The 14586-nt window shown below is 38.2% G+C and overlaps 1 protein-coding gene across 2 annotated transcripts in view; it reads right to left on the bottom strand.

Annotated features, from left to right (window-relative positions):
• The window catches only part of ACER3 (alkaline ceramidase 3), a 112938-nt gene that overhangs the window by 7743 nt on the left and 90609 nt on the right, over window positions 1–14586 (bottom strand). For both annotated transcript variants that reach the window (XM_037038438.1, XM_037038439.1), the window contains exons 8-10: window positions 10770–10871; window positions 8016–8120; window positions 51–96 (exon numbers count right to left, since the gene is read on the bottom strand). In XM_037038438.1, the coding sequence (XP_036894333.1) occupies window positions 51–96; window positions 8016–8120; window positions 10770–10871 (253 nt within the window). The remainder of the gene's footprint in view (window positions 1–50; window positions 97–8015; window positions 8121–10769; window positions 10872–14586) is intronic.

Raw genomic sequence — 14586 nt, 5'->3', positions numbered from 1 at the left:
CCAATATCCCCTCTCCCCCAACACACACACACCGTGTGAAATGGACTTACCTTCACTTTTGGCCTGCATCTCAGGTAAAGTGTTCTTGTATATACACTGAAAGAAAAGAGGAGAGGAGAAAGCTGTTCATACTGATTTTTAATCCATGTAAGCTGGTGTACGGACAAATTTAACCACAGTGTCTATGTATATACAAAGAACAAGCAACACTGGTATACCTTTTGTTCTTTTAGCAAACATATATATATATATTTATATATATATATATATATATATTTAATCCTCACCTGAGGATATGTTTCCACTGCTTTTAGAAAGACAGAGAGAGGGAGAGAGAGATCAAAGTAAGAGAAAAATACTGACTGGTTGCCTCCTGCACGTGCCCCAACTAGGTCTCAAACCCACAACCTAGGCACGTGCCCTGACTGGGACTTGAACCAGCAACCTTCCAGTGCACAGAACAACGCTCCAACTGAGCGGTGTGACCAAGGCTTGGCGACCGCTTTTTCTGAGCACCTGCTCTGCACAGGACACTTGGCAAGGTGCTGCTGGGACAGAGAAAGGGTCCGCTCTCAGACTGCGACCTTGGGATGTTGGCAGCTTATCAGGGAGCATTTCGTTCATGCCCCACAGGATGCAGGTTACAGTTGCTAGTTTCCTCTTTGAAGACACATGGTAGTAAGGATTAGAATATTCTTAGAATATTTTGGAAATGGTTTTATTAGCTCTACAGGTACAAAACAAACAGAAAGATAACAGCTTTTTTCATAGTATCCTTTAAAATGAATCACCTCTGGCCCTGGCTGGTGTGGCTCAGTGGATTGAGCACAGGCCTGCGAACCACACAATCGAGGTTCGATTCCCAGTCAGGGCACATGCCTGGGTTGCAGGCCAGTTCCCAGCAGGGGACTCACAAGTGGCAACCATACATTGATATTTCTCTCCTCTCTCTTTCCCTTTCCCTCTAAAGATAAATAAATAAAATCTAAAAAAATTACTTAAAAAAAGAAAAAAAATGAATCACCTCTGAAAATATCAGAATCAAGTATCAGTGCATACAGCAAAGGTAAATTTAAATTTACCATGAAAAATTCATTAAAAATGTCCATAACATACAGCATACGTAGTTTTGTGTACAGCACACTATTTAAATGTATTTGAATAATAACATACAGTGCATCATGTGTGCATGTGCAAGACACAATGTTAGAGTGTGAAAAGGTTTTTTCTTTTTTTTTTAAGATTTTATTTATTTATCTTTAGAGGGGAAGGGAAGGAGAGGAGAGAAACATCAATGTATGGTTGCCTCCCGTGCGTCCCTTGCTGGGAACTGGCCTGCAATCCAGGCACACGCCCTGACTGGGAATCGAACTGCGATCGTGTGGTTCGCAGGCCCACGCTCAATCCACTGAGCTACACCAGCCAGGGCTGAAAATTTTTCTTTTACTTAAGATTTTATTTATTTATTCTTAGGAAGGAAGGAGAAAGAGGAGAAAAGAAGCATCGATATGTGGTTGCCTCTCATGAGCCCCCATCAGGGACCTGGCCCCCAACCCAGGCATATGTCCTGACTGGCAATCAAACCTGCAACCTTTTGGTTTACAGGCCTGTGCTCAATCCACTGAGCTACACTAGCCAGGGCCAAATTTTCTCTTTAAGAGAAAGAAATGGTGAAAGAGCATGTATACTTGAATTTGTGCAATGTCATGTGGCTATAATGTCACTCTACCCAAAACCAAAACCATAAAGAGGAGTATCAATATTATGAAGAATACTCTACTATCCTAAAATACAACTGCTCTGACAGTTAATCTCTAAAGGAAAGTTGCCACCTTTTCTCTTTTCTTTAGGAGAGAATCCTGAACTGGGACACAGAAGCCTGGATTCCAACCCTTGCTGTTACCTCCACTGCTCCCAACAGTACCTGCCGTAGTGGGGCCCAGGTGATGGTGGCAGCTGCAGCACCGGCCACCTGTGGGGGCCGCGGCGGGAGGCAGCAGACATGACGCCACTGTTCCTCTTTGACCCCGCCCCCACATACAGCGTCACAACCCAGCGACTGAGTTGCCCTGCTCTGGTGAACACCTAGGGCTCCGATCCTGCCACATAACAGGCATGAACAGCCCAAAAGATGGCGCAAGAAGAACTCAATGTCCCAGAGCCGACAACTCTAAGCGACTGAGAAATTGCCAGCCTCACAGAAGCACAGTTCAAGACACTGTTTATCAGGATGCTCACAGAACTGGTTGATTATAGTCACAAATTAGAGGAACATATGAAGGCTAAACTAATTGAAATGAAGGGAGATGTACAGGAAACCAATAGTGATGGAAAGGAAACTGGGACTCAAATCAATGGAATGGACCAGAAGGAAGAACAAAACATCCCACCAGAAAGGAATGAAGAAATGAGAATTCAAAAAAATGAGGAGAGGCTTAGGAACCTCCAGGACATCTTTAAACGTTCCAACATCCNACCTACAAAGGAGTGCCCATCAGACTGTCAGCAGATTTCTCAAAAGAGACCTTACAGGCAAGAAGGGGCTGGAAAGAAGTATTCCAAGTCATGAAATCCAAACACCTACAGCCAAGATTGCTTTACCCAGCAAAACTTTCATTTAGAATGGGCGGACAGATAAAGTGCTTCTCAGATAAGGTCAAGTTCAAGGAGTTCATCAACACCAAGCCCTTATTATATGAAATGCTAAAGGGACTTATCTAAGAAAAAGAAGATGAAAAATATTAACAGTGAAAGGACAGCAAACTCACAGTTATTGACAACCACGCCTAAAACAAAAGCAAACCAAGAGGACAGCTAGATCAGGAGTGGAACCATAGAAATGAAGAACACACGGAGGGTTAGCAATAGGGGGGGTGGGAGGAGGAGAAGCGGGGAGAAGGTACAGAAAATAGCATAGACAGTAGGTAGAAAATAGATAGGGGGAGGGCAAGAATAGTGGGGGAAATATAGAATCTAAAGAACTTGAGACATGTGGTTATAAACTAAGGGGCAGAGAATGGTGGGGGAGGGAGTGTGCTGGTGGAGGGGAATGAAGGGGGGGAATAGAACAACTGTAGTGGTATAATCAATAAAATATATTTAAAAAAAAGAAACATCAATGTGTGATTGCCTCTCATGCATCCCTTAGTGGGGGACCTGACCTGGCCTGCAACCCAGGCCTGTGCCCTGAATGGGAATCAAACTGGCAACCCTTTGGTCCAGAGGCTGGTCCTCGATCCACTGAACCACACCAGCCAGGACTGAGGGCTAAGTCTTAAAGGGCACATGTATTATACTATTATCAAATCATCCCTTTGAAGTAAATATTATTATTCACATGCTCCATTCCATGTACCCACAGAATCAAAATTTCTATATAACTAACGTTTAATGTCCATTTTTTAGGTTAGTTATTTTGGATGGAATATATTCTGTTCTTTCCTTCCTCCTTTAAAAGTCACAGTAAAAACACTTTAATGTTAAATGAAAACAAAGCAAAAAGTTAACTCAAAACCCTGTTACCAAATCTAATCAAATGCTTCAATTTTTCTGCATTTACTTTAACTATTGTCAACATGCAAATTAATGTTTACACAGATTTAAATATTACATATATGATTTTTGTTTGCTTCACTTAAAAATGATATACATTTTTGATATTTATAATTTTAAATAACTGAGTAAAGGACATATTATAGTTTATGATTCTGCACTATTGGGTAGTTTCTTTTATTTTTCTTCTATTATTGTTATTATTATTATTTTTTAAAGTTTTAAAAAGATTTTATTTTTAGAGAGAGGGGAAAGGAGGGAGAAAGAGAGGGAGAGAAACATCAGATGGTTGCCTCTCACACGCCCCCAACTGGGGACCCAGCCCACAACACGGGCATGCGCCCTGCCTGGGAATAGAACCAGCAACCTTTGAGTTCACAAGCTGATGCTCACTCCACCAAGCTACACCAGCCAGGGCTATTATTGTTGTTATTTTGTTAAATCAAACAACATTGTGACAATTTCTTTTGTGTTTACACACACATGTTCATCATTCTGGGTTATTTCTTTATGATAAATTATGAGGATTATAATAACTGGGATAAAAATATAAACATTTTATTTTCATTTATATAAGTAGTGTCAAATTTCTTTCCAAACAGGTTGCATTAATTTACACTGACAAGTGATGTGTGATCATACCATTTGCACTGCAACTAAAGCATATCCAAGGGAACTTCAAAATACTGTATGGATATAAAAAAATCCCATCACCAGTTAGATGATCATTTTTCTATTTGTTTTTTTTACTACAAATTCCTAAAAAAGAATGATCTGGAAGCCTGGCCTTATCCCCCACCTTTTTTAAATTTAAAAACAGTTTCAAACTTACAGGAAAGCTGCATAATTGGTATGAAGAATCCCTGTATCCTCTTCTGCAAGATTCCCAATTGGTATCACCTAGCTACGTTTGTTTTACACACACAAGCACAAATACACATGTATGTGTGTGTATCTATACCTTAGAGCGCCTTTGCATGACCTGATGCCCATCATCCCTAAACATTCCGTGTATCAGCACAAAACAAGGAAACTGCTAAATCACCACAGTACAACTGCTCCAATCAGGATATTAACATTAACACAATACTACCATCTAAGTCAAGACTTCATTCGAAGTCTGCTATGTCAACAATTTCTTTTTCTTTTTGATCCAGGTTCCTATCCAGAAACATGCACTGCACTTAGTTTTCAGGTCTTTAGAAGTCACTTGTTGTCAGTCATGTACTCCATGGTCTTAAGAGAGTACAGAACTTTCATTCTGCAGAAGAACCTTCAATTCAGGTCCATTAATGTTTCCTCATGTCCAGACCTCGGACATGCCCTTTTGGCAGGGATACTACAGAAATGATGCTGAGCTCATCCCAACGCATTAATCAGTTCATTACCATACCCACCTGCTCCATCACAGGCAATGTTAACCTCAAACGCATGGTCAAGTTGCTTGCTGCCGGTTTTCTTTATTGTAAAGTCACTGTTTTCCCTTTTGTATTAGTATGTCATGGGGAGACATTCTGAATTACACCAGTGTGTGTTCCTCATCAAACTTCCACCTACCAGCCAGAGCACCCATTGCCAAACGGTGATTATCTGCTTCCATTGTTCCTTCTACATTTATGAGTTGGCATTCTTCTTTAAGGAAGAGCTTTTGCTTCTCCTCCTTTTTCACTCATCTATTTATGTTGGTATACACTCATGGATTCCCATTTTATTCAATAGGTTGTAATTAGAAACTCTTGCTTCTTAATTCTTTTTTTAAATTTTTTAATTTAAAAAATTTTTTTTAGATTTTATTTATTTATCTTTAGAGGGGAAGGGAAGGAGAGAGGGAGAGAAATACCAATGTATGGTTGCCTCTCATGTGTCCCCCGCCGGGAACTGAGAACTGACCTGCAACCCAGGCATGTGCCCTGACCGGGAATCAAACCGAGATTGTGTGGTTTGCAGGCCTGTGCTCATTCCACTGAGCTACACCAGCCAGGGCTTGCTTCTTAATTCTGATACTCAAATTATATTAGTTTTTGGCCAATGGGCCAAAGTTTGCTTTCAGCTTTCATAGAGGACACAGCTAGGTAATATATGCATGTGTAAACACAGGTATACATACACATTTATAATACACACAACAGATATACATCTAACTTTTTCTATATCTGAGTGTATACACACACACATATGTACACACACACTGGGTGGGACAAAAGGAGGTTCACAGTTCTTCAAATGGAAAATAATACATTAATAAATAATAACAATTATATGTATATGTGTCACACATTCATTAGTTTATACCAATACTTTAAATTCTAATCTTATACCCTCAGAGTTCCTTCTAGCTTTTTCCCTTTCATATTTTTAAGTCCTTTCTGAGACTGGAGAAAACAGGCTTTTGTCATCCTCAATATATTCATGTATTATTAAATTAATTTATTTCCCTTCTCCAGTCACCTCCTCCAGCGACCTCCTCCACACACCTTTCTGCTCGGCACCCTGCTTCCTTGCCCTACACAGCGGCCCCTTCCCCATCACCACCAATTTTCTTGGCAGCTCAGCATGCTGCTACCACTGACCCCTTCTACTTGTTCCTTGTTCCTTGGACATTGAACACTACTGTGTCTGCACAACACTTCTTCCCCTCAGGGCTTCCTCGAAGGGTTTCCACACCAGGAGAGGGGGAAAAGTGAAAGGAAGTTGGAAAGGAGAAGTGGAAAAGGAAAGGGGAAAGTGGGAAACTCCAGTCTTCTAAAACAGAATATAATGAGTATAATTTCATCTCTTCTTGAGTATTCATTATAGATTGTATTGTATTATCCTGTGATAATGCCCTTGGGACTTCTTGGGCAGTGTAAAGGCGCTAGGTTTTTAATTCTTGGGTTTTATTTACAGTTATTCTTGTTTTGCTTTTCTATCCTGTCAATTTCCACAAGCATTTTCTCTCATATCCTTTCCCTTTTAAATTAGATATTTCTCATATGCAGTGTGTTGAGAATAAAAATAACCAATGCAGTAAGAAGTTGCAAAAAGTGAAATGAACATGTTTAGAGCCAGAGTTGAAAGAGCTCTTCCATGATCAATAACCTTGAGCTGTTCACAGCGTGAATTCAGTGACTCTTATTGAGCTGCACAGATGTTTTGTTTATATAATCCTTGGGTAGTTAAATTTTAGATAATTCAGGTTGCCTAAACAAGTTTTCTCCAGATAGGTGAGATGCAAATGTTATTTTGAAGAGGTGTTCTAAAAATTTCACTTAAATTAAAACTGCACCATCTTTTCATTCCACGATCTTATCAAGATTATGTCCCTGTGTGGTCTGAGTTAAATATTTCTAAATCTAGATTACAAAATCAATTAGAGAATGCAAATTGAGTGATCACGGCAATAAATATAGATGAATCAGTTTTATCAATTAACTGATAAAATCAGCCAGGCTGCTTAAGTATGTTTTCACATTGGTTCAAAGAAATACTTTCTTCCCCTTTCTACAAATATTTCAGCTCTCAATTTTTGAGAATTTGAGATTAAACAACCTGATTTCCTGGTAAAGAGATCAATATGTATACATTCACTCATTAAATCATTTAACAATACATACAAAGTGCTCACTACGTGATAGGCATTGTTCTATACATTTGGGAGCGTAGCAGTGAGTAAGATAACGTCCCAGTTGCTCTCAAGAAACTTATAGTCTAGTTGGGGGAGATAAACAATTAAATAAATGTATAACTGGTTATAAATACTTGAAAGGAAAATACGACCCTGGCTAGTGTGGCTCAGTGGATTGAGTGCCGGCCTGCAAACCAAAAGGTCCCTGGTTCCATTCCCAGTCAGGCAGGGCACACGCCGGGGCTGCAGGCCAGGTGCCCAGGTAGGGGCGTGTGAGAGGCAACGGATGGATGTACCTCTCACACATCGATGTTTCTCTCCCTTTCCCTCCTCACCTCTCCCTCTTTCTAAAAATAAATAAATAAAACCTTCAGAAAAAAAATACGGCCTGATAAGGGGAGAGGGTGACATGGAAGTACCGTTTGGATAGGGTGATGAGAGCGAATTCTGATTCCATTTTTGCTGGTGGTGGCTGACCACCAATAGGCTCTTCACCGGGGAGCAGGGAAAGGAAAGTGGCAGCCAACTTATTTCAGGGAGGGGACAAATTCAGCAGGGACTTCAGGTACGGACACTTCTCCAGGCCTCTACTCAAGGGGTCTGAGTGCTTTTCTTTTCTCCCTGAGTTTCTTCTTTAATGCTGATCAGTAATGGCAATATTTATATCCTACTTGCATTAAGATGCAGATCACGTGTCAGAGGGAAGGGACTTGGGTAAGGTCATCCAGTGGCCAGGGCAAAGCTGGAACCTAAGTTCGTGATTCTGTCTCCAAGATCCTATTTGAAGAATATAAAGAACAATACAAAACAAACAAAAAAACCCCACTTAAATACTAGGGTTAAAGAGTCTATTTCCTACCTGAAAAGGATGTGAAGGTAAGAACCAAGGCCAGTTAAAATATGCCACCATGCATGAAACTGGGTGGTAACACCTACAATAGGTGGTGCCTTCTTTCGAAAGTCCCTGTGAGGAGAGAGGGAGAAAATCACCATTTAAATTGTTGTAAATATTTAGTAACTAATGTTGACAGTCTTCGGGCATTCTGAAATATCATTCTCAAATACAGCAATTATTTAATTTCTTCAAGTCTGCTGTACTGTTTTCCAAAGTGTATTTTGAGGAATAGTATTCCTAGCAAAAGTTTCATGAAGAAATGACTCTGTGGTCAAATAAATGTGAGAAATAGTACAGAGTTTACTGTCCTCTTGGAGATCTGTGATGCATATTAACAGATTAAAAACTTTGAAACGTCCTACAATAACTAATACAGTTTATCTTCATCTTCCCCTGCCCCAGGTAACCTACTTATCCATGGGACCCATCATTTAGGTATTATCTTATTCACACTGTATGGAACAAACGTGTCCTGGAGCACACTTCGGGAACCACTGGTCTACTTAGCTATTCGTGCAGTTAAGGAATTAGGCATATGCTTTCCCCATGTCCTGCATACAACCTTCATCTTAGAAGTGTACCACACAGACCAAAAAGTCCTTTTGTATCTATTATTGTACTTCACAGTGAATTTCTGAGTTGGCTATTATTAGATTTGCCTTACAGATTAAGAACCTAAAATTCAGAAAAATTAATTGAATTGTTCAAGTCACTCTGCTAGTGGCAGAGCCAAGCCTAAAATTCTAGATCTTTTTATTAAGTGTATACCATATTAATATTCTCATTTATTAGAAGGAAAAATCAGCCTGGCTGGTGTAGCTCAGTGTATTGAGTGCGGGCCTGCGAACCAGAGGATCACAGTTCTATTCCCAGTCAGGGCACATGCCTGGGTTGTGGGCCAGGTCCCCAGTAGGGGGCATGCAAGAGGTAACCATACATTGATGTTTCTCTCCCTTCTTCTCTTCCCCTCTAAACATAAATAAATAAAATCTAAAACAAAATGATGTTTAAAAAAAGAAGGAAAAATCAACATGAAACACTAAGTTATTTTTCTAGATACCCCCAGGAATTTTTGAGACAATTACCATCTCTAAGAACTCACTTTGTTTCTTCGTGGCTCTCACCCAGAGGATGATGACTGACTTAGCTCGGTGGTGTAAAAGCTCTAGAGGGATTTCTGACGGCTATTACCAATTCGGAACCATTCAATTAGATTCCCGTTTTCTAAGCAAGTTGTATTACTTGTTTGCTTACATACATTAAAGTCTACACTTACTTATCTAACTTTGTATTATGAAGAATATCAAATGTGCAAAAAGCAGGCAAAATAATAATGTACCCACTACCCAGCTTCAACAGTTATAACTTACAGCCAATATTGTATCATCTAAATTCTTGGCTACTTCTCCCCATCACCCTATATTATTTTGAAGCAAATCCCAGATATTGCATCATTTATCTCTAAATATTTTAGTATGTGTCTCTTGATGACTAAAACCACTTTAAAAATAATAATACCATTTTCATATCTAAAATATTAACAATATCTTAACATCACCACATACTCAATTATCAAAGTCCTAATCATCTCAAACTTTTAAAAAATATTATTGCTAACTCATTTCAACTTAAAAAAAATACTTTATTTATTTACTTTTAGAAAGAGGAGAAGGGAGGGAGAAAGAGGGAGAGAAACATAGATATGCGAGAGAAATATTGATTCATTGCCTCTCGCACACTCTGAACCAGGGGACCTGGTCCACAACCCAGGCATGTGCCCTGCCTGGGAAGCAGACCGGTGACCTTTTGTTTTGCAGGCCAGGTGCTCAATCCACTAAGCAACAACAGCCAGGGCTCAATTTTTTTTTAAAGATTTTATTTATTTATCTTTAGAGAGGAAGGGAAGGAGAGGAGAGAAGTATCAATGTATGGTTGCCTCTTGTGAGTCCCCTGCTGGGAACTGGCCTGCAACCCAGGCATGTGCCCTGACTGGGAATCGATGATATATCTCTTAAGTGTCTTTTATTCTATATGTTCCTTCTCCTTTTTTTCTCCCCTCTGCAATCTATTTGCTGAAGAGACCAGGTCATTCATTCTGTAGATTTCCCACTGTCTGAATTTTGTTGAGTGCCTCTCCATGGTGCTGTTCAATATATTCCTCTGTCCCCTGTGTTTATGCAAAACCATTAACTCACAGAATTTTGAGTTGGAAGGACCCACTATTTTAATTTATTTTACTGTTCATCGTAATAGAAATTGCGGCCCAGAAAGACAGCGCTTCAGTAACAGACTACAGTCCAGAGACCCAAGATTCAAACTCCAGTCAATACATAATTGCTGACAAGACAAAACAAAAGAAACATGTACCTTTCTTAGAAAATAACATTAAGCATATTAAAGCACAAAATTATATAAATGTATTTCATATTCTTATTTCAAAGCATTCTAATTTCTTCAGTAAAGCAAACTGGGCAGATTTCAAAGACCCAGTCAATATTTAATTAAAAATCCCTACAGATGTTACAAAATATTCTTAGGTCTAAATTTTTAATTTAAACAAGTCTTCCCAGAATTTAACTTTATTGTATTGTACATATCTTTTTAATTTCAACAATGGCTAAAATACACTTTGGGGCATAACAATTCTATATGCCTATGAAACTCTGCTTAATAGATTGCTTCCAAAAATATTTCTCAAAGATTGAAAATATATCTTACCTCAGTGAATTGCAAAAGATGTTATCTACGTTCCATAATAAAAATCCCAGTAAAAATATACCCAAGGATGTATAACCCAGTCCTCTAAGCCATGGATAAACCCTATGAGAAAATAAAAAAGCACAAGGAGATTTTTGTCAGCTCATGTCATGACCAAAGCTTGAAGTCATTCCTTTCATGAGAAAGGAAAGGTTTTTGTTAGTATTAAATGCAAACCTAGCTATTAAATTCTCTAACACATTTCGCTATTACATTTAGCCATTAAAAGGTATGGAGAGAGAATATGCCTCTAAGACTTGGTCAGGTGCATCAAGAAGAAAATCTGAAAGCCCCTGATAACTTCCAGTCCCACTCAAGTGCAAGGGGAGGGGTGAAACAGAATTAACACTGAGTCACCTGTTCTGTGTCAGGCACTGGTAAATTAGATACACGCTATACACACACACACACACACACAAAATAAGGAAAATCTTCAAATAAATCCTATGAGGCAGGTATTATTCTTTTCATTTCACTGATGAGAAAACCGAAGCTTGCTGAGTTAATCAAAATATTAACAGTAGTATATATATTTATATATTTTATACTTGCAATGAGGTTTCATCGACTTACATTAAAGCACACACATTTAAAGTGCACATTTGAGGAGTATACCCGTATGTACCCAGGAAACCAACATCAAGCTCAAGATAATAAATATATCCATCACTTTCAAAAGCCGAGTTTGCATTTCTTTTACAATGTGACATAAATTGGATACTGTATATCTGCTTTATTGTGTGGTTTTTTCAACTTGGCATAATTATTTTGAAATTCATCCATGTAGCTACATGTGTCAATACTTCAGTTCCTTTCACCACTGAGTAGTACTCTACTGTACAGATATACCATAATTTATTTGTCTGTCCAAATATTAGTGGACATCTGTGTTGGTTCTAGTTTTTTTACTGTAATAAATAAAGCTGCTACAACCATTCATAAATAAGTCTTTTTATCGACATATGCTTTCATTTCTCTTGGGTGAAAAGCTAGCTAGAATGGATGGCTTATAAAACTGGAACTGTTTTCCTAAGTGACTGTATCATTTTACTCCCACCAGCTGTGTATGAGTGTTTGTTCTTCTACATCCTCACTGACGCTCACTACGACATCAGTCTTTTTAGTTGTTCTAGCAGGTGTGTGGTGTTGTCTCATGGTGGTCCCAATTTGCATTTCCTTGATGAGTAATACAATTGAGCATCATTTCATGTGCTAATTTGACATCCATATATCTTAGACAGTTTGTTAAATCTTTGCCCATTTAATATTGTTTGCCTTATCATTGCATTACAAGAGTTCTTTATATATTCTAAATATAAACCTCTTGTTGGATATATATTTTGCAAATATTTTCTCCAACTCTGTGACTTGACTGCCATTTTCTTAAGTGTCTTTTGAAGAACAAAAGTTTGCTATTTTAACAAAGTTCAGTTGAACATTTTCATTATAGTTGGCCTTTTTGTGTCCTATTTAATAACTCTTTGCTTAACCAAGCCTACAAAGACTTCTATATTTTCTTCTAGAATTTTTATAACTTTAGCTTTTAAATTTTAGGAATATGAATCACTTCTAGAATTTTTTTTTAACTTTTAGAGAGAGGGGAAGGAAGGGAAACAGACAGGGACAGAAACTTCAATGTGCGAGAGATAAATTGATTGGTTGCCTTTTGCATGCTTCCAACTGGGGACCTGGACCACAAGCCAGGCATGTGCCCTGACTGAGAATCTAACTGGCGACCATTGGTTTGCAGGTCAGTGCTTAATCCACTGAGCCACACCAGCCAGAGCCACTTGTAAATTTTTGTAATGGTGTGAGTGCAAGTTCATTTTAAAGTAAGAATATCAAGCTATTCAACACAATTTGAAAAGATTATCTTTTCCCCATGGAATTATCCTAGAATGCTTATTTAAAATCCAGTCAGTATGGATGCGTGGGTCCATTTCTGAATGGGTCTATTTTCGCATGTTCCATTAATCTATAATTTCATTCTTACCAGCAATACCACATTGTCTTAATGCAGCACTGAGTAAAACAAGTAGTATAAATCCTCTAACTTTATTGTTGTTTTTCAAAACTGTTTTGGCTATTCTAGATCCTGTGCCTTCTCATGTAAATTTCAGAATCAGTTTCTCAATTTTTCCCAAAAATTCTGCAGTGATTTGTGATTGGGTTGAACTTATACATTAATTTGGGAAGAACTCATCTCTTAACAATTATTGAGTTTTCTATCCATAAAATGATACATCTCTCCATTTATCTAGGTCTTATTTAATTTCTCAGCAAAAATTAAAAATCTTATATTCATAATTATCAATGTGCAGGTTTGCATATAGTTGCTAAATTTAACCCCTAAACAACTGACATTATTTGATGCTAGTACATAAAGATATGATTTGTGAATGCTGACTTGAATCTTGTGATCCTGCTGAATCCCACTTACTGCTTCCAGTCTTTCGGTACATGTCCTGTGATATTTCCTGTACACAATCACATCATTTGCAAATACTATGTTGGATGGGACTCTCACCAGTGTAATGTTGGACAGTAGTGGTGATAATATATCCCCTTGTTTTATTCTTGACTTTAAAGAGGTTCTTTTCAACATACGATGACTAAAAGGAGTTAGATGCTATAGAGTTTACAGCTTAGAAAGTTCTCTTCTATTATGAACTGTGTAAAGGGTTTTATTTTGTTTAGTTTTAGATCATAAATAGCTGTTGAATTATTAAAATGGTTTTTCTAAGTATATTGTTATGTAGCTTTTCTTTTTTGGTAAGTTTATAGCTTTTCTTAATATGGTGAATTATTAGGACAAATTTTCTCAAGTATTTTAATAATATCTGTATGTAAATGAATGGAAAAGGTAATTAAGTCATCGGGAATGAAAAAGGTAATTAAAAATCACCAGGAAAGCACAAATTTTCTCAAATATTTTAATATTTATATGTAAATGAATGAAAAAGGTAATTAAAAATCATTGGGAAAGCACAAAATCATCGGGAATCACCTGACTGTCTGATGAAGGTTCTCACAGAGGGTGAGGTTAAGAGAATCATAATCTGTCTTCAGCTTGTTTCAGAGGGTTCGTCATAGCTCCATTTGGGGAAGCTATGGCTCCACATTTCATTAATATTTTGACTGGCTATAGAATTCTATAATTCTAGCTTCCAGTTTTGCTTTGGGAAGTCCAAAGTCATTCTGATTCCTGGACCCTTTGTATGTATATATACCTTCTAACTGTATAAACTTATGAAATCTTCCTTGTCTAGAATTCTGAGACTGAAATGGGTATACTTTCACCATTACCTATGCTGAAGAGCCAAAGGTTCTTTCAATTTACTAACTCATGTCTTACATTTAGAGATTATTTTCTTGACTTATTTGGGTGACATTTTCATCCCTTCTATATTCTCTGCAGTCACCCTGTTTTAAGTAATTGTATGACAGCCATTGTATGGCCCCTTTTGTTGCTACTTTTATTCTGGCCCAGTAATATTTCTAGTTTCTTCTATTCTTCATTTCTTTCTCATCACCCTGAGGGCCCCCAGGGTATGTGTGTTTGTCTCTCTGTCTTTGCGTCTGTCCTTCCCACAGTGAAGCCCATAGACTTAAGGAAACACCTTGCTGTCTCTCTACAGCAGTGGCAGAGTGAACCCAAGGGTCCTGAAGTCTTGCTCTGTCCTGTTTACTCTGGCCTGTACCATGGTTTTAATGCCTGTCCTGTGGGTGGGTGCTTGCTGGTAAATGGGGTGATGGGAGTAATGGGGGTGATCGGGGC

The sequence above is a fragment of the Sturnira hondurensis genome, unplaced genomic scaffold (assembly GCF_014824575.4).
Source record: "Sturnira hondurensis isolate 20B ecotype Veracruz unplaced genomic scaffold, ASM1482457v3 Scaffold0024385, whole genome shotgun sequence".
Lineage (NCBI taxonomy): Eukaryota > Metazoa > Chordata > Mammalia > Chiroptera > Phyllostomidae > Sturnira > Sturnira hondurensis.
This window is presented reverse-complemented; position numbering and strand designations above follow the sequence as displayed.